The sequence below is a fragment of the Caloenas nicobarica genome, chromosome Z (assembly GCF_036013445.1).
Source record: "Caloenas nicobarica isolate bCalNic1 chromosome Z, bCalNic1.hap1, whole genome shotgun sequence".
Lineage (NCBI taxonomy): Eukaryota > Metazoa > Chordata > Aves > Columbiformes > Columbidae > Caloenas > Caloenas nicobarica.
Window position 1 is genome coordinate 99,871,008 of NC_088284.1, and position 19,826 is coordinate 99,890,833.

Here is a 19,826-nt window from a genome sequence, read left to right on the forward strand (position 1 = left end):
TAAGAGCCATATACCTGAGCAACTTTCTTCTGGTGAGAGATATTAGCAGGAAATTAGGAAAAAAAATGTTTAAAAAATAAAGGCAGTTGCTAACTTCCCAGCTTCTGGCAATCAGTTTAGTAACTATGTCAACTCACATCTCCTAACTCAACATAGCAATTCCTTTTTGTGTGAGTCAGATCCCTTTAATGACTGAAGTAAGCTTTTACGGTTTTATATTCTTGTAAACTCTGCAAAGCCAATTTGGTTAACAGAAAAATTGTTTGCGCTTTCGACCAGTGACGATTGCCAGATCCATTTCCCTTCTTGGCACCCTGAAAGTGTAACAACAGCGTGACCGGAGGGAGACAGAGTTTCAGGAGCATAAATTAGAGGATTTGGCCTGTTATAGCTTTATTATAGATGGCAATGTGGGCTAATGAAATTAATCTGTTTGTTCCTCCTATCTCAGTGTGAGCCTGTGCACTCACGAGTTGGAAGTGTTTTCCTCATTAACTGTAACAAGAAATGTAATGAGGAGCACAGGTTGTTACCTAATTTAGCGTCAGTCCTGAAGCTTCTTTGCAGAACTGTATTTAAAGTTGCCACAAGGGCATGTTATTTGATGATCAGTTAAGTACACGTTCTTGACTTCCATTGTGTTACACTTCAGAACCAAGAGTTTGTGTTCACAAGTCTCTCTGCTCAATGCATCATGTCACAAGTCAAGCTGAATGCCAAAGGAGATGATCCAGATGGACTCAGTCTGGTACTTCTGACTCTGGGAAAAAAAAGCTGAGGAAAAATCTTAATGCTACTGGATTTAAGGTGTGATTTTTTTTTTTTTTTCTGTTCACTTTGGTGGGGCTGGGATTTCTCCTTTTATTTTGTCTGTGTAAGGAATACGTCATAGCACAAAGCAAGGCTTACTTGCTTTATTTGAGGACACAAATGTTGCTGAGCTAGTTCTCCAACAGGGCACAGGAATGACAAGAGCACCAGTAATTTTATATAACCAAGACAGTGAGTCAGTGGGGGAAAAAAAAGGCAGATATTTTAATGAATAGTAGGTTTAAAAAGCAATCACAACCCAAACAACAAAATTATCATTCTAAAAATGTTATTTTAAGTCCCATGTTAGGTTTTTCAAAATTAAAGGGGACAAAAACCTACTTATTTTAGCTTATTACTGAGTTGAAAGCACCTCTTGAAAACCTAACCGAATGCTCTTCCTTTGCCCTAGTCTTTCATTTGCCTTTCACATTCTGCTGGTCTGTTACTGTGAGGTCTCTTGAACCACTAACAATTATTGTTATTTTTTTCTACAAAGAATGGGCTTTGGTTTGGATAGCTACTGATACTGTGGTGTGATGTGGGCTCTCACAAGTGATGAAGAAAATCTGGGTCCAGCTTCAGAATTAACCAACTGCAATCTTGTTTCTAATTTAAACTATGAATGTTGGATTGAATTCTCTAAAGTCATGTACAAATGATTAATTTCTTCTTAAGGAAGTATAAATACTTTTTTAAAAGTTTACACTTTTATTATGGGTATTTATTATTTGTATACAGATAATGCCTAGATGTCCCTGCATAAAGCTGTGATGTAGTGTTTTAAAGTATCTGGTGCCAATACTGGGTTACAGACAGCCATGTCCCCCTTTTTCTGCCCTGATCCTGTGCTGCTCCTTTCCCTCCACTGTGCTGGCACAAGCCAGATGGGGGAACTGATCCAGCAAAAAGAAATCCAGCAATTCCCCCTGCCTCCAGTGTTTCCAGCCAAATCTGTTTCCCTGTTCAGCTCATAGCACAGCTGTAGAAGAGTTGTATTGCTGCGAAGAAAAGGGTGATACATCACAATGAGAGAGACAAATAGGGGAGGGAAGGACTGGCAGTACTTTAAGTCAGAACTGCCAACCTCTAAGCCCCATTGTGTTAGCATTTTTTTAAATTGTTATGCTTATTGTTATGTTGAACACCTTGTAATCAAAATTAAGAGCCCACAGGTCTAGAAAGAAAACAAATAAAGCAAGCACAAGCTAACAGTGAGATCATGCTGGTCAACATGTTAAAAGGCAGTGACTGGAAACCACTAGATTAATCATTGCTGAGCTTTTCCTGTTTGCATCACAGCAAGGATGAATTTTAAGGAGGACACAGTTGAGGTCCATGTAGTGTCTCTGCAGACATCTCTGAGGAATGACTCCCATACATGCCATATGAGTTCTAGATAGCTTGACTTATTGCCCTGTGATGAATCTGTGGTTAGAAAATCGACCACAACACTCATGGAAAAGGTATTTTTTTCCCCAGTATCTAACTTTATGTTGTCCCCTCTCTCAAGTATCTCAAGTATCAAGTATCCCCTCATCCCTCAAGTATCTCCCCTCTCTGTTGTATCAGTCAGAAACTGTTTTCACTTCCAATCCCTCCTCTGTTTATCTAAGCCCTTTCTGTCTCTTCTCACTTGATACAGACACATTGAGTCTCTTGAAGTGTCCCAATGCCACCCTCCACTGCACACCTCTTGGATTTCTATAGCTTCCATGTATGTGTCATCTCATATTTGGGAGGCGCTTCCATAAGTAACAGTAGAACTATGCGTAATCCTCCCTCTAGACCTCCTTAAAACTCATCGTTGTTTGGGTGCCCAAAGAGTTAGGATCTGATGCTGTTCCTGCTGGCAGCATCTCTCCATTTCCCGTGTGCTTCCCTTCCCCCGGACCTTTCAGAAATACACACAAATATACAGACTTACATGCATATGTAATTTGTATTCTGTTAACACCTAGGGTTAACAGCTCAACTGTGGCAATTGCTGTACAATCACGTTCCAGCTAACAGTGAAAGCAGCATATTCCCTGATCTTCTGTCTCTTTAAAGCTATAATGTGTTTGACAAGCTTTTGTTGCTAGGAAGCGCTGTTAATTTAGCTATTGCACTAAGCTCTCCTTAAAAGTCACAGCCATACTTTCAATTTGTGATATATATTTGCATATTTACATCTTCTACTTCCTTATCAGGTGTAAATATTACATCTAGAACAAGGTTACAGCAGTGCAAAGCTCTGACATACTGCATCACTGCAAACAAGGATAAATGTCCTTCATGGTATATAAAGAAGGAAAATAACAGTGGGAAAGCAAATCATATCCAGTTAGGACTGGACTCCTGTTATATATAGATCTAGTAATTGCCATCCTGGACCAAGTTGTCAGTTGGTTTACTTCATTATTCTGTCCCTGAGACTAATAGTAGTTTCCAGTGAAGATGCACTAGATTAATATACTGTATAATATACTTTTATGGAATAACCTGCCTGTAGGAAATTTCTAATCTTTCTTAATTCAGTTATTAGCTTGTGCCCTGAAACATGAGTATTCATATCCTTCCTGTAAAAAGGCCTCATGTACTATGAATATTTTTATTAATTACACAAATGTTTAATGCAGAACTTCTCAAGTAGCAGACCTCACTAGATTCAGATCACGAGTAAATTTTGCCTAGGTTGTGTCAAGGTCCCAGACTTACTAATTCTCCTGCATTCTTTTGGAAAATCCTGTATTTCTTACCCTTTCCCTGGAGCATAGGGGTGGTGGTGGGGAGCTGTATCCTGCAGTTCTCAGCTGTGCAGGCAGCACACGTTGCTTGGCTTGCCTGGCAGAGCTGGGACTGCTCTCTTGCTTTTTGCTGAACAAAATGATGCATCATTCTACAAAGAGTAATTGATTAGTCTCAGACAAAGCTTTTCCTAGCAAATCTCACTCTTCCTGTAGTTCATGTAACTCCTTTTTTACCCTTAGTTTTTATTTTGCTCGTAACTGGTATTCTTTAGTTGTATCATGCTGGTTTTTTAGTGAATCTTCAAAAAAGAATGCTGTCATAGCGGGGAAGTTAAGGAAACAGCCAGAAGTCATGGCAATGACTTGCAGCCTATATAATTACTTGTCATTACCGACGTTCTACACAGGTAAAATACAACATCCCAAAGCACTGTGCCATCTTCCGGGCTGGCTGCATATTGCCAATTGCCAGGCACTAGTATTCCAGCATAAAGACCAAAACTTCACTGTGAATACCATTAGAACTGGGTCACTGACAGAAGGTGTGTGACAACATGCAGAACAACTAAAGCCATTTCCTCAGTCTCATACAGAGCAAAAATACTGAGAGTGAAGATTATGTGTACAGTGTGAGCAGAATGACAAATGACAAGCCTTAGTGATACACTTTTTTGGTGGTATTAGTGATGCAGCTCTGCCTTGGAAACAGTGCAAGTAGGTGATCAGCTGGGTTTTATGCTGCACTGGTTTTGCTAAATGTTTGAATTTAATAGGAATTCAAATGATCAAGTAAAATATTTCGTTTTGTAGAGGAAATTCTCTTGCTCAGCAGCATCCTAATAGCATTACTATTTAGCATTTTCTATTCTGTTTGGAATAAAGAGGTTTTAACCTCACAGCTTCAAGCCGTATATTTCTATTCCAGCTCTGCGAATTATTGCTGTAGCTGTGTACTCTGCAGTCATAAAAATACTGCAGATGGCTTTACGTCATTTCAGAAAACATTATGGAATAAGCCGGACTAGACTCTGTGTTCTGCCTTACGAAGGTCCCTTTGAAGCAGCTAGAGAAGAATGGAAGGGAACTCTTCCTGGACAGCACAGTTCCTGCCACCTTCTGAATCAGAAGGGCACTGAGACATTATACAGAGAAAATGGAAGGTGGAAGATGGGGAAAAGAAGTATCTGGAGCTGCGAAGAGAAACAGAATTAACTGAGTATTAGCTGAACATCAGTACGTGAGCTACACAGGCTCTCTGCAGTCCCCTGCTTTTGCTCCATGTTAGTCTGGATAACACAAGAATCAGCCCCTTTATAAGCCATTATTAATTACTCCTCCATCTTTTTTGGATGTGACAGAATATTTCTGGAGACAAACATGCTGACCATAGGTGTGGCATCACACCATGCTCTGCCTCATTCATCTGTACCCCTTTTCCCTGCCAAATCTCTCATGATTTGTTCACTTTTATTTAAAGTTGGAAAAAAAACCCCAACAGTTCAGAAAACTAGCTCATATGGAAAAGAAAAATCAGGTCACTCAGATGGGTGTGCAGATTCAGGTCATATTCAGTGATGAGTTTAAATGGAAAAAAATATGGGAGAATTGGTAAAATGAAGAGCATTTTTCCTATTCCTTCAACATGAAAACTCACTGTTCTTTTGTTTCAAAAATATTGGAAAGATATCTCGAGTCCATAGTACTAAACAGGGATTACGCAGAGAAGGAAAGAATCCAGAAGCAAACTGAACACAATCTTTTCACAAGCAAAATGTCTTATTCATCACCAAATGGCTTTTTGATTTGGAGTGATCAAAAATATTTTTAAATTGTTTTGAATAAAATGCTGAGCCAGAAGGCTTTTTTTTCCCCCCCCCTCAATTCTATGTAAAACTAATAACCGAAGATTTGTTTTTAATATGTTTCAAAGGCAGGCAGTGTTATTCAAATTTTCATCGTGACTTTTCTTCCTGTATTCATGAACTCTTTTTTGGCACATGGAGCGAACAGGTGTGAGCTGGTGCTCAAGGTGGCCCACAGGCCATAACCAACAAATAACTAATTGGCATCTGTGTTGCAAAAGGGCAAAGATCCAGCCAAATTATGACAAGGCACTGTGCCATCCTAATAGACTCACATTATCATGAATGCCAAGATTCCATAAATTTGCATTATTCACATTTAGTTAGGGCAGGATTCCCAGCTGGGAAATTCCACATGGTTGTCCATCTCTATCATATACAATTACAATGGAAAAAGATCTCTCTGACTAATCCAGCATCCTGAGTTTACAGCAAGAATTTAAATATTCTTAATAATTATCTAAAAACGCTCCCGCTCATCTATATCAATAAATCGTTTGAAAGTGTACTTTTGTTGTCTTTGTTTGTACAAAATGAATAAAAAATTTATAAAATCAGACTTGTGGTAGAAGATGTATGAGCCTTTTCAGCTTGGTAAAAAGAGAGAGGGAGTTGTCTTTTTCTGCAGCAGCAAGGTTCCTGACTAGGTAATAGTGAAAAAAAGGCAACTTTGAAGTTGCTTTTGCGAAAAATGAATGCAGAAACCGGCAACTTATACCCTCAGGAAATAATTTGCAAAGACAAAAATGCTGAGAGGGTGTGAGTTATTGAGATGAAACACAAGATGATGATACGTGCTCTGATTACTCCTTGAGGTAATGAATCTCTGTAGGTTTACAGTCTTTTGTACTGAGGAGATGGTGAACTATGTCTTAATTTGCTCCCTGATGCCATCCCACTCTCCACGACGCTGGGCGGCAGCGTTTCTGGTGCAGCTGGTCGGCGCTTCCAGCAGCGGCTCCAGTCACCCCAGCACCGTGTCACCTTGGAGGAGCTGGTGGGCCCCCTGAAACAAAAAAAGTGCTGCATTTTCCAAAAGACTACCTGCTACGGCTGGCACCACAGGAAAGGTCCTGTGCGCACTTTACATTTTCAGGGGCAGTTAAGCACTTGTTGCAGAAGCTGGTCGCTGCTGGACACCTCGGTTGGTCCTGGACCACCATGATGTGTTCAGAAACGCTGCCCTCGCCCCCGGGGGACATGGCTGCTTTGCGCATCCCCGGTCTGCACCTCTTGAGCCTCCTTTTGTGACAGTAACGAGGTGGCCCCGTCCCCTGGCACAGCAGCTGAGCCCCTTGCTTGCCCGGGCAGCCCTGCCGGGAGCCAGGCCGCTGGACTGGTGTGGTGCCCCCGGCTCCCTCCTCGTTCCCGGGTGTGTTCCCCCGGCAGCGCCGCTGTGCGCGGCCCCACGGCCCCGGCCCGCCCGCCGCCACCTCCCCAGAATGCCCCGCGCCCTTTCCCGCCTCGCACCTCCCGCCAGGTCTCGCGCGCTCCCCTCCTTCCCTCCCCGCCAGGTCTCGCGCCTCCTCCCCGCCGCGAGGCCGGCGCTCTCGCGATAGTGCGGGGCCGGCGGGCGCGCGGGGGCGGGCGGTGCCGCTGCAGCCGCTGCGCTCGCGCTCCCTGACAGGCGGGCGGCGGGAGCGGCGGCGCGCGGGCATGTTCCTCCGCCCCGCGCGCAGGTGGTGGTGGCGGCGACGGTGGCGGCGGCGCCGTCTCGGCTCCCCGTGAGTCCCGCCGGCCATGGCCGGCTCCGCGCCGCGGGAGCCCGAGTCGCGCCGCTGCCGCCGCTGAGGAGAAGCCGCCGCGATGAGGAAGGGCCGCTCCCGGGGGGACAAAGCGGCGGCGCCTCCGCCGCCGCCGCGGAGGGAGCCCGGGCGGGCGGTGGCCGCCAGCGCGGCGGAGCGGAGAGCCACCCTGCTGGGGGGCGGCGGCAGGAAGGAGCCGGAGGACGCCAGGGCCGCGGGGGCGCCTGGCCGGGAGCCGCCGGAGAGGGTAAAGCCGGGGCGTGGGGCCGGGGGGGCCCTGCCGGGCCGCTGGCGGCCGTTGGCATGGAGACGCGCGCCCCGCGTGGCGGCGGCTGCGGCGCGGGGCGGGGGGCGCCCGGCGGCTGCCGCAGCCGCGGGTACCGGAGCGCCCGGCCCGGCCAGGGGCTGCGCTTGGCCCGAGTGGGGCTCCCGTGGCGGCGGGGGGAGGCGGGAGGCCGGGGGTCGGGTTGCGGTGCGGCTCTGAGCGGGGGGGCGGCTGCGTGCAGCGGCGCTCGGGGAAGCTCCGTCCTCCGAGCATCCTCTCGCGTTGCAGCCGCTTCCCCAGGTAGGTGCCCTCGGGAGAGGTCCGGGGCTGAGGAAGGGAGCGGTGGAGTGGCGGTGTCCTGGCGGCGTGGAGTGAACGGTGGGGATGGCCGCGGTGGCAGCGGTCCTGCTGCGTGCCGGGGGAGAAGCTATGGAGGATGCGGTGCAGGCTAGTTTATGTTAAATGCTTGTTTGTATTCATTATTACAGAATGCTTCTTGCTAGTAAGCTTCTCTAGGTCACTCCTAATTGTGACTTCTTTTGTGGTGCATCTTACAGGATTTTTTAGGTCTTAATTCTTAACACAAGAAGTGGCTAATTTAGGAAACGTACCTCTGCAGGTATTTGAAAACGCATAGGCTTGTGAAAAGTGAGTGTGCAAGTTCAGTGTGTCCACTTTTATGTCTTTCACTCCCACACAAGAAGGATCTACTGACTCCTGCTTAGAGTTACAGGGATGAGAGACCCACAAGATCTTAAACTTTGCTTTTATATGTTTTGATATTCCTAGTTTTACAAGAGAAAAATGGGAGATGAAATTTAGCAGTTTAAAAATGTAGATGGCAACTAATGCTTTTTTTATTTTTTTGAAGAGAAGGAGAACGTATCACAAGCATGAAGACTCCCAGGATGCAGGAATTCATTGCTTTGCTTTGCCATTTTTTGGAGTAAAGTGAAAAACTAGGTTCTTTGACTTTTCTTGTCAAAAAGGTGTCTTAAGTTTACATCATTGTTGCAGATGCATAGGTTTACTTTTTTTTAATAATTAGATTTTTCTAGAAAAGCTGCATGCTACATTACATTGCCTTCAGTTTTGGGGGCCTTGTATTTTGGCTTTGACTGGTGGATGTCTCTTGAATATAGATTTCTCAGACTGGGCCTTGGAAGAAGAGATGTCTTTTTTTTCTCTAGTGCCTTGTTAAGCCAGGTGGTTAAGATGTGCTGCTGCTTTTGATGTTTATCACTTCCTGAAACAATTAAAGAACACTAATATCCTTATTCAGGGAAAAAACCAAAACAAAACACAAAACTAAAAGCAGAAGAGGTGACATAGTTTCTTCCCAACTGTCCATTAAAATAGTGGTTGGTAGGGCTATCAAATGCAATAGCAAGGTGTTCGTTGTGCTGTTTTGACCTATTGTATATGAAATTGACATGGAAATTAGAGGAGATTAACACCATTGTTGGTAGTTGTGAACTAAACTTTTTACAAGTCATGTATGCAGAATATGCAAGGTACCATATTCTGCATTGAACACTCAGGAAGCTTCACCAAAATAACAATAACATTGCAAAACAGGAAAGGATGCAAATTCAGAAATGACATTTTTGAGATGCACAAGGCTTTTCAATGGGAGATACTGACAGTTTGTTTTTAGCTTGGGTGCTCTGACTAAGACCCCATGTGACTTGTAGGAACAGATCTTTACGTGCTGGCAAGTATTCGTTGTGATGAAGTCTTTGAGGAGTTTTGCAGCTAAAGTTAAGAAAGCTTCTACTGAACATGGGTGAGGTGCCCCCCAGACTTCAAAGGAGAACCTCTCATCCTCTCTCCCCATTTGTCTTCCATTTGAAGTGGTGGAAGTTTTGTAAATGTGGTAAGCAACTGTAAATAAATAGATATGTTGGACAAATATAATAAACAGGAGACATAAGTCTACTCACAGCATTTCTGTCTTTGATATTAATAATTCAGTATTTCTTTAAACATCAGGAGCTGGGAGTGTGAATGTGGTGGAAAGGGCCTACTAAGTTGCAGAAGACAGTGTGATACTCCATTTCCACTGATGCAGCTTGTAGGTTGACAGATATTTCCTTTGGGGCCACTTCTGATTTAAGCAGCCCTGTTGTTTCCGAGCCTGCAGTGTGCCCTCAGCTGTGTGCAACAGTGTGCACAGCTGCAGGGAACCATTCTGAATTAAATTCAGATTTCACAGTTTGTTTACCATACACTTACACAAATTTGTGGTTGGGGGAACTAAGCTACTCTAATGTTGGGAAAAGTACTTATCAAACTGTGACTGTAGTAGTTAATCACTGCACTGACCTTCAGGCCTTTGAAAATCTGGTCTGTTAATGTGCAGTGCTTATAGTTCTGACATGTGCATATGATTAATATTTTCACTTTTTTATGAATTATGTATGAACATAAAAATTACTGTACTTGGTCCCATAAAAGATCCTTCTAGCCCAGTATCCTGCCTCTCTGAGCTGCCAAAAGCAGATGCTTGAGGAAGAGTATAGTGTATATTGAGGAAATACCTCTCCCAGCCTCCAGTAATTTGTGGCTCCCAGGTTTCCGGAACTAGAGGTGATATTTGTTTTTAGTGCCCCCAATGGGTTTTTTCTTACGAATTTGTCCGATCAGTATTTGAAGCCATGCTTGCTTGTAGCATCCACAACATCCTGTGACTGAGTGTTGTAGGGCTTAAACACATTTTGTGTGGAAAACCACTTATTTTTGTTTTTGAACTTTCTACCTGCTTGTTTCATGCCTTGTGGGTTGATTCTTGAATTGGAAGAGGCAGTGAAAAAGAGAATCTGTGTTCTTCTCTATGGCTTATGGCTTGATAACTTTTTATTTTATTTACTGTCCCTTGCCTGTGGGTTTTCCAGAGGAGTTTTAAAAAGAAATGACCCTATCCTTATCGTTGTCCTTGCTGTTTTCTTAGCACCTTTTGCAGGTCTGTTCCTGATTGGAGATAGTGATGCAGGGATCAGAGGAACAGGTTTGAGGAACAATAACCAGTACTGGCTACAGTATTTCAGTGAATGACACCTTGTAAACTTATATAGCATGTTAGGCTTTATTTTTTAATCTTCTGTCTGCTTTTTCTTGACAATCTTTAAGCACTGAGTTGGCATTTTCAGGGAACCGTCCATTATAACTCTACAATCACTCTTTTAAGTGGTAATAGCTAGTTCAGAATTTGTCATTGTGCATATAAATTTAGGATTTTTTTTTTTTTACATTATATATCACTTTACATTTATCAACATCTAATCTTATCTGCTATTTTACAGCCCATTTAAACAGTATCATTAAGGTCTTATTCAGATCTTTGGCCATCCCTTTTGCAACCTTGATTAACTTTTAGCATTGTCAGCAAGCTCTGTCATGTAAGTGTTATGCTTTTTTGCTAGATATTGCTTTAAAAATGTTGAAGGTATTGATGCCAGAACAGATCATTGTGGAACTCCACAGTAGCAGAATCTCAACAAGCAGTTCAAGAGGCTGGTGGAGGGACTGCAAATTGTAGAGATGGGATTTTGGGTTAGAGGTACCCTTTGTCTTGTATAAAGTTTAACTTGGCTGCTGCTGCTGAAGAGTTGGACCAAAATGTTGCTAAACCCAGAGGCTCCCCCGCTGCATGTATGTTCATTGTATGGGAAATGTTCAGCTGATGCCAACAGGCAAGCTGCATACATATTGTTGAGAAACATGAAAAATCTCCTTAGTCTTAGTTTCATATTGAGAAGCCCTTTCTCTAGGGCACTCTGTACAATAGGCTATCGCCAGGTGTCAATTTTTATGTGCCTGAAGAAGAGAGATCATGTGAGGTTCCCAGACAGTACATTTTATAATTTCTGCATTGGTTAGAAAGTGTTCCCTGATCTTTGAACAGGGTTAACTGACTTAACAATTAAATTATTTAGTTATTATAGTCATTTGGAACTGAAATGCTACAAACTTTCTGAGAATAGCAAAAGTATTCCTTTCTTTCCAGGTGTCTTTGAAACTTCGTAGATCTGTATGTCCCAAAGCCAAAATGGATTACTGTGCTTATCTAGTGTGATTTCCCCACAGGTGCAGGCTGTGGAGCTTTCCTGAAATATAAATTAGAACATCCGCTTTAGAAATTGATCTTATCTTAGCCTTAGATCATGGCGTGTCTGTCACCTCTTCTGGAAAGCTCTGCCAGTGTTTAATTATTCCTGCAGTTAGGAAACAAAACCACATCTTGTTTCAAGGCTTGTTTTGTCTGATGTCCAACTTTCAGCTGTGGAATATGCCTATGCTAGCACAGACAGTAAAATTCTCTACTATCTGATATATTTTCCACATATAAGTATTTGAAATGTAAAATCTAGCTTCACTTGGAACAGAAGACACTGAGTTCTTTTGCTTTTAGCACTTCGTGCTTTCTTCCTGATTGTTTTTGGAGTGTCTACACCAAAAATAGGTAGTATTCTTGCAGGAGCCTGGAATAGCGTGATCACAGACAAGGTTGCTTCTCCACTACTGTTTGATACTTGTATTTTTACAATTTTGAGGATTGCATTACCATGGTTGGGTGTGTCGTATGAGAGTTTTGTAACTTTATGACTCTGTGGATATTTCTACTCCCTGTATTCGGGACATCGTGCAAGTTGGTCTAAGATTTCTTATAAACGTTAGGTTAGAAAACTTATCCTCCCTTTCGTGTTGTCTTTACATATATATATATATATATAGTTGGTTTTTTGTTTTTTTGTTTTTTTTTTAAAGGAATGGTGAAGGATCTTTTCCACTGACTTCTCACCCTGTTCGTTTTTTTGGAAAGCAGTCACTGACCAGCAGGGAGAAACTGGCCAAACCCCAGAGTGCTAGTCAGATGTGTTTTGCCTCCACAGCTGCACAGAAGCTGTTACCATGCTTTCCTTGCTGCGTGGCAAGCCTGGAAATTGAAGAGATTTTTATTTTTTTCTAACCAGAACTTCAAATTTAATAGATGTTTTCTCTTTTTTCTTTCCTCTCTAGGTGCCATCAGTGCTATTAAAGGCAGTACCTCTATTGCGATGAGCTCTGTTCATAGACTGCATGACAGTTTGTTGTTCTTTGGTTATTTCTACCATGAATTTTCCTGTTTTTTGATAGGTAAAGAAGCAAGCTTTTGGAGTTCAGTTGACACTTTGTTTTTGAGCTTTATCTACACCTCTGTCCATCAGGCTGCTGATCAGAGCTCTGTTGCAGCTCCTCTTCTGCTCTACCACACATGGACCTTATGATTAACAGCTCACAACACTGAAAGCTTTTTCTTCTAACTTCCTATCAAAACCTACAAGCTGAAATGAAACTTAACCTGAAGAAGATGGAAGTTTATTTCCAAAATTTAAGCAAATAAACAGAATCAAATGGACATATCCCTAAAAAGGTAGTTTGCATTTGCAATGAAGTGTAGCTTTTAATATTCACATTACAGATTCCATAAAAACAAATATAGCTTGCACATAGCCAAATATGCTCTGTAAGCATCATTGCCCCTTCTTATCAAAGGAGGGATGGAGCGCTGCTGCCTTCTAGAAGATCAGGAACTGTCTGTTCACATAAATACTTCCAGCTACCTGTTTTGGGATATTGTTGCTGTTTAGGGCTGATTTTAGGGCAATTCTGTCTCGTGCCTCTTTCATCAAGGGAGCTAAAGAAAGTCTTAAGGAAGACATTGGTAAAGACTCCTAAATTACAAGCTGTGGATGTGACTTACCATTAAAAACTCAGTTACGCTTTGTAGACATCAGACTTCCTTTTCCCATCTCCCTTTCTTTGTTGCTGTCTAGCCCTTTTTCTCATTACAGGGAGAGAGCAGAGAGTGAGTGGATTTTTGTAAGACGTTGCCAAGTTCTACCCTGTAAAGCTTCTAATATGGTGAACCAGAGTCCAGAGTGCATGGTTGGCTGGCAGGCGTTCTCCCTCATCCTTAATTTCTTGAGTTTATCCCCTTTTCTGTGGAGAAACAAAGGTATTGAAGAAGCCAGAGCGTAGTTGTGGAAGAAGCAGCTGTTCCCTGTGACGTGTATGGTTCTGTCTCTTTTTGTTTTCTCTGTCATTTTCCTGAGGAGGCAAAAAAAGCCAGAAAGAACAAACCTCTCAATGTCCTGTAGGTAATCTCAGTGCCTTCCATAAGCTGATTCTTGTTGATGCCAGAGCTTCTCCTGTTTGAATTCTTCATTAGCCATAGTTTTGCCTTTCTGTATTTTGATCAGGCAGCAATGGCAGCTGCTGGCAAAAAGTTGCTGTGAGTTCACTTGTATATTCATGCTAATGTTTAAAGTATGGTGGGGGGGAAGTGACTGAAGTAGAGAGTCATCTAAAAACAGGCAAAGGGGGATAGAGTCAAGTGATCAATTCTGCAACGTGCTTGTTAGATAATAACAGAATTGAGCCAAAAGATTCATCTAGAAGCAGACAAAAGGGACATAGAGTCAAGTGACCAGTTCTACCATGGGCTTGTTAGATAATAGCAAAACAGAGCCAAAAGGCATATGTCACTTCTCTGGCCCGATACAATAAAAACATCACCTCTCAAACTTGAAGATTAATGGATAAACCTAATTTGTTTAAATCGATTTGTGTGAATCAATAAGTAGGTAGAAATTGCGTCAGCAGCTTAGATGATTCAGCTCAGCTGCGTGAGATTTCATTTTCCCATCACAAGTGAAGAGTAAGAGCAAATATTGTGCATTAGCCACATTAATTTCATGTCTTGCATATTAGAATAGTTAAGCAGGCAGTGGAAAGATTATGAATGTATAGATGTTCATGTTGCTGATGATTTGCATCGAGTTTAGTAGTGCGCTGTATTTCTTGTCCAAAAGGAGTATAGAAGTGAAGGAGCTCAAGAAGTTTTCTATGAGAAGTGGCTGAATTTATTGTGGGACTACTTGCATTTGTAATCAATTATTAGCTCAAAGGGGAAAGCTGCTGCTACCTACTATTTGTTACAGAGCACTTGAGGATAACAGCGGGAGGCTGTCCAAAGCTGGGATTAGGCATCTACAAAACACTCAGAAAGACTGTAGATGTTTTCATGACTGTACGCTTCGGGAAACCTAGTAATGTCCATGTGTATTGTGTTGGAGAAATGGGTATGTGTTATTGACTTTACACCTAGAAGTTGACTTACTTCTTGAGCAAGCTGATATGCTTTCTTGCAGTGCAAAGAAAGTGAATGTCCTGCGTGTCAAGGTAGTTCTTGGAGGCTCTAGAAGACGCAATTCTTAATTTTTGTCTGATAGGTTATTTTATTGCCTGAGCTGCCTGTTGTGCTTCGTAAACCAACGTAGCTTTGGTGCTTATAATAAATGCAGTGGATTATTATAGATACAATGATAGGCATTTATTTAAAATGTTTTTTCGTTCTTATTTAATTCTTACTCATGGTATCTGAGCAGCTGAAGCTAAGGAAGCAGTGAAGACCACCAGGTTAGGGAACTGTTTGAGACCAAACCAAAAAGCTTCATTGCCCATCAAAGCCTCCTCCTCAAGAACCACAGCAGCTAAGTAAATGGGTCATTTAGAGTCTTAGCAATTTCATTTACACATCAAATGATGATGTGCTGTGGTTAGTGTCTTTTTGTAGTGATGTAGTACTATTTGAAGCCTGGTGAAAATACTGCTCTTTAGAGGAAGAAGCTGAGTCCTTAGTCACTCAAAAAACTTGTACCTTCTTGCAAAGAAGTACAAAAATTGTTTCAGGTAAGGAAAATGCACTTGCTTTTTTGGTGTCTTGGTAGATGTTGATCTTGGCCATAGGGCATTGATTGATGCTCTGCAATATCTCACTGTATTAGATCTGAAGGCGTTGTTTGGTTTGTAATGAAGTAGCTCTGTTACCTTTAAAACCTGTTTTAAAACTTTTTTTTTTTACTTGCTCTTCCTGTAAGCTGTGTTTTTTGTGATAGTGTATTATCTAACTTAAAGCTTAGGTCCTGTGAACCCTAAAACTAGTAATCTGTCAGAAATCATTTTGAAATGTTCTGCTGTTGTGAATGCACATTACAATGCAGTGAGGGAAGAGAATTCAATACTGAAACCCCAGAAATAATAAATCCAACTGTCTACCTTGTCAGTTTTTTGCTATTTGAAACAGCTCTAGTGTTAATGGAAGTCCATTATTTACATGGAAAATAGTATGATGCTCTGGTTCTTTCCAGGAAAAAATAATACCTTTGCTATTAGAACTGCATTGTAAATATTTTAACTTTTTGTTACACATAAAGTAAACAATTTAACAATAAAACACTTTCTAAAACCTTTTAGTTGGTTTGGATTTTCATGAATGTAAAAGCAAGACAGTGCTTTAAAACACTCAATGTACCTGTTGAAATTTCTAGAAGCAGACACCGTTGTTAAAGTTGGACAGTGGGGAGTTTAAGAATATTTGAAATGTAATTTCTGATTCAGTTTCAGTCCACACGTCTTCATGAACTGTCCATATAGGAGGATTTTCTCTGATGTTTTTTGCTGCATAGTGTGACAAGTAATTCACCATAAACATTATCGAGAGTACAAGGCCAAAATAAGATATTTAACTACTTAATTGAGTGACACTTGGATAATTTTTTTGGCCTTTAATGTGTCATGCTGGTATTTCTGAAACTGTTGTTATATGTGTTTGGCATCTCAGCTAATTCTGCTAGTAATAAAAATACTTAATAATAGTTATAATAAGAAGCTGAATTTCAGTGCTACTTCCATTATCTGCACATTGTCCAAACATCCAGCAATCTATTCAAGACAGATTTCCAGTAACACTTAAATTTGTTGCTTACATTTTGCTATATTCTGCTAGCCCTAATTTCTTGCAGTGCCTGTGAGCTGTCTTATGGAAATTAGCTCAGTATAAACCATGTACATTTATCACTTTGGTATCTTAGCTGCTAGCACATCAGGATTTTTTTTTTTTTTTTAAGATTTTGTAGGTCCTGCCATCCCTGTTGAATTTTCCCGGTTGGATTTGATGAAAGGTTTCACAGACCAGCTTGTCTTTCATGGCAGAAGAGAAAATGCAGAATGGTTACAATGGTAAACAAATGCCGTCCTGCAGCATATAGAAAGCAGTTTTACTAAAGGCTAAATTATGTGTGTGGTTGGACGTGAAATTGAGACACTTTTTTTCTTAATCCAGCCAAACAAAAACTAAGTGCAAAACGTACATCCACTAAGGAGTGAGGAGAATTCAGTACTGTCTGTGGGATGAAAATTTTTGAAAACATATTGTAGCATTTCAGGAAGCTTTAAGATTTTTATGAAATGTAGTACTTGTCAGATTGATTAATGGGTGCTCAAGCATATTCTTTTATCCTTCAAGCACACAGCTGTCATGCTTTGAGCTCAATAAGAATGATTGAAAAAAAAGTGTATTTCTAATATGCCTTCCTGGTACTATTTAAAATAAGTAGAACTTGATACTGCTGCTTATGCGTGTGTTTTTGTTGAGCCTGAGAGTCATAGATGTGCAGAAGGACTGCGTGACATGAGTTACACTCCACAAACGGTTTAAGCTGGTTCCATGTTTCCAGGAAGGCTGCCTCCCTGTGCGTGTTGATTTCCAGTTATCCCAGATAACTAGGCTTGGGGTTTGCTTCTCTTTGCATTGAAGAACATACATCTCAGAGTCGTGAAATTGCATTTCTCTGCACTCATTCTTAAAATACAATTTGTCATTACAAAGCACGTACACAAATCGGCAAAACTGCATAGATATCTTTGTCCTTTCTGTGGCTTTCAGAGCTTTCTGACAAAGCATGTATAGGACCCACAGAATCCAACTTCACTAATGCAAGTAAAGTGTTAAACTCTTGGAAAGACAAAACTGGAAGAGAGTGCGTAATGGAGACATGAAGCTACTTAGAGAAAAAAAAAAAAGCACTGACAGGCAGTGAAATAATTTATTGTCTTGCGTTGGTTTTTTTTTTTTGATGTTCGTTCTGTTAATCTCCTGGTAGATGCATGTCTTCTGTTTGCTGAGACTAGCTGAGAGGGCTAGCAACAGCTCTTCTTCGGATGGCATTTTTTGCCATTTGAAATGGACTGAAACCCCAGTTTAATTTTGAAGAAGCCATTGTAAGGCTCTAGAGCAAGGAGATGATATCTCAGAAATTATAGCAGGTTTATTAGTCACTGGAATCACATCATTAAATCTTTAGTGTATTTACAAGCACTTTATTATTATAAAAATCGTATTTTGATATGGAGCCTTAGAAAAGACCTTTAAAAGGAAATCAAATGGCCAGGACTGATGTTAAATGTTCTGGACAGCACTGGAAGATCAGACAGTGCAAATAAATAAATTATAGTCACTATTTTAGAGGAAAGCTTATAAATGAGTTGTATAGTTAGTGCAGTGACTGTAGGGATTTAGATGTTTAAACATTTAGGCATAGTAGGCATAGATGGATGCAGTGACATATTGGTAGCAAATAACTCTTTCTCTGATTTATTAAATTACTTAAATTGTACCTGTGCAGTCTGAAGATGGCGAAAATACATGACTCTGAAAGTTAAATTCTGCATTCAGTTAGTTATTTGTACGTTCTTTGAGCTTTGCATTGATCTCTGTGTTTAGGAGAGAGGAGAATGTTTACAGCATTCTTGTGCCAGTTTGCACACACTTTAGCTGAAGTGTCTTCTGACTGTAGTTTTCTGTTTGAGCTTGAGGCCTGGCATTGTTCATAAACCTCACACTTGGGCATCGGGTTTGTTTTCAAGCTGAAGGGAAGAAATACATAATATGTTTTGTCCTTGAAATAATTGTGTCTCTTGTTTTTTTTGGGATGGAACTGGATTATGCTGCTGGGTGAGGAAAAGCTTTTGTGCCAGACTCTAGACACTCCATTTCTTTGTGCAGACGTTGATAAGAATTGTTAATTAGTTTATCTTTGTCATTTTATGCGATTTCTGTTAAGAAAAACTAGGGATTAAGCATTTGTTGTGTTTCCAAAGGTTAACTTCATTTCCTTTAGGTCTAGAGCCATTGGTAGTTTTATTTACAGTCTTATAATCAAATGATAATTTTTTTTCCCCGTTCCATACCTGCAGATCTGCTGTTGAGTTTGAAGGGAAATTTGTTCCCAGGAAAACTTCACATAAGCGCTTCTTATTTTTGCTGTGCGTTGATGTACTTATCTCATTTGTGGAAGGAAGTGAAAAGGTTCCAGATGGCTCAGGGAGACAAAAATGTTGATGCAAAATGGTTGGAACTTTCAAAAAAAAAAGTAACGTCTTTCCTGCTGCGAATAACGATCTTCCTCAGTGTTGATAACATCAGATTACAATGTATCATGGTCTGTCTTCATCATGTATATGAACAAATAGTGTTCTAACTCTTAAACCGTTGTACCTTGTTAGATTTTATTTTGCCACTAATCTCTGACTACGGATGGTTCCACTGCTAATGTTCAGGTGATAGCTGCGATATATAAAAGCATCCTGGACTAACAAGAAGGATGGTTAAAGAGGATTCCTGCAGTGCTTTCTGGTTTCGTGCTTTTTTGTGCAGCGTGCACTATTCAAGTGAGCTTTATAAATTAAGATTGAGTCTTTGTGTTACACATCTGTAAGTAGTCATTGCATATCTAATTAGAAAAGCCCCTTTAACTCAACTGAGCAGCTTCCCACCAAAGCTTAGTTCAATGAATTACCTTCCTCTTTTCTTTGTAGAAACGAGCCTTGGAACAGCAGTTGGGCATGAATTTCTCTCTTCTAGACCCCCTAGTCTTGGGACAGTTTTTTTTAAGGGCTGTATCTCATGCCGAGCTGACAGAGACTTTCATTTGAGACTGTACTTCAAACTTAATGACTTTTAGCTTTTTTCTTTGGAAAGTGCTTTTTTCAAAAGAAGATTCAAACGCTGCAGTATTAGTAAATAAGTAATTTTTATACAGTATGTTCATTTTAATACACTGTATTATTGTTCACTTGCCAAACTTTGTATTTTCAGCTAGTATGTTAATTTTAAGTATATTTTATTTGTGCCTTAGACAGAAAATTCTGTATTGTTTTGGGCTGAGTCAAATATTAGTACAGATAACTTCTTAGTTTTTGAAATGTGACCCAGCGCTCCCTGTCTGTGATATATATACAATTAGGTGAAACTCTTTTCCTGGTCCTATTGCTGTGAAGCAGTTGTTTGTTTATGTGAATTGAATGAACTTTTAACCTGTCACTAGGTCTTGTTCATCTCTGCAAAGAAACAGAGGGAGTTTACATTCCCAATGAAAATGACTTGATTGGAACTTTGTTTATAAGCCTTAAACAGAATTTACACAGGTATTAGTAGGTATTTTATGTTGTTTTGCTCTTTCCCTGTGAATGAGACAGAGAGACAATGTTTGTATTGTGAACAAAAATAAATATAGTTGTAGATCTGAAA

At 40.9% G+C, this 19,826-nt stretch overlaps 1 protein-coding gene across 3 annotated transcripts in view; it reads left to right on the top strand.

Moving 5' to 3' along the window:
• The first annotated feature begins 7,175 nt into the window (after window positions 1-7,175).
• The window catches only part of MAST2 (microtubule associated serine/threonine kinase 2), a 190,092-nt gene continuing 177,441 nt past the window's right edge, over window positions 7,176-19,826 (top strand). For all 3 annotated transcript variants that reach the window (XM_065657739.1, XM_065657740.1, XM_065657741.1), the window contains exon 1: window positions 7,176-7,396. In XM_065657739.1, the coding sequence (XP_065513811.1) occupies window positions 7,211-7,396 (186 nt within the window). In that variant the 5' untranslated portion in view covers window positions 7,176-7,210. The remainder of the gene's footprint in view (window positions 7,397-19,826) is intronic.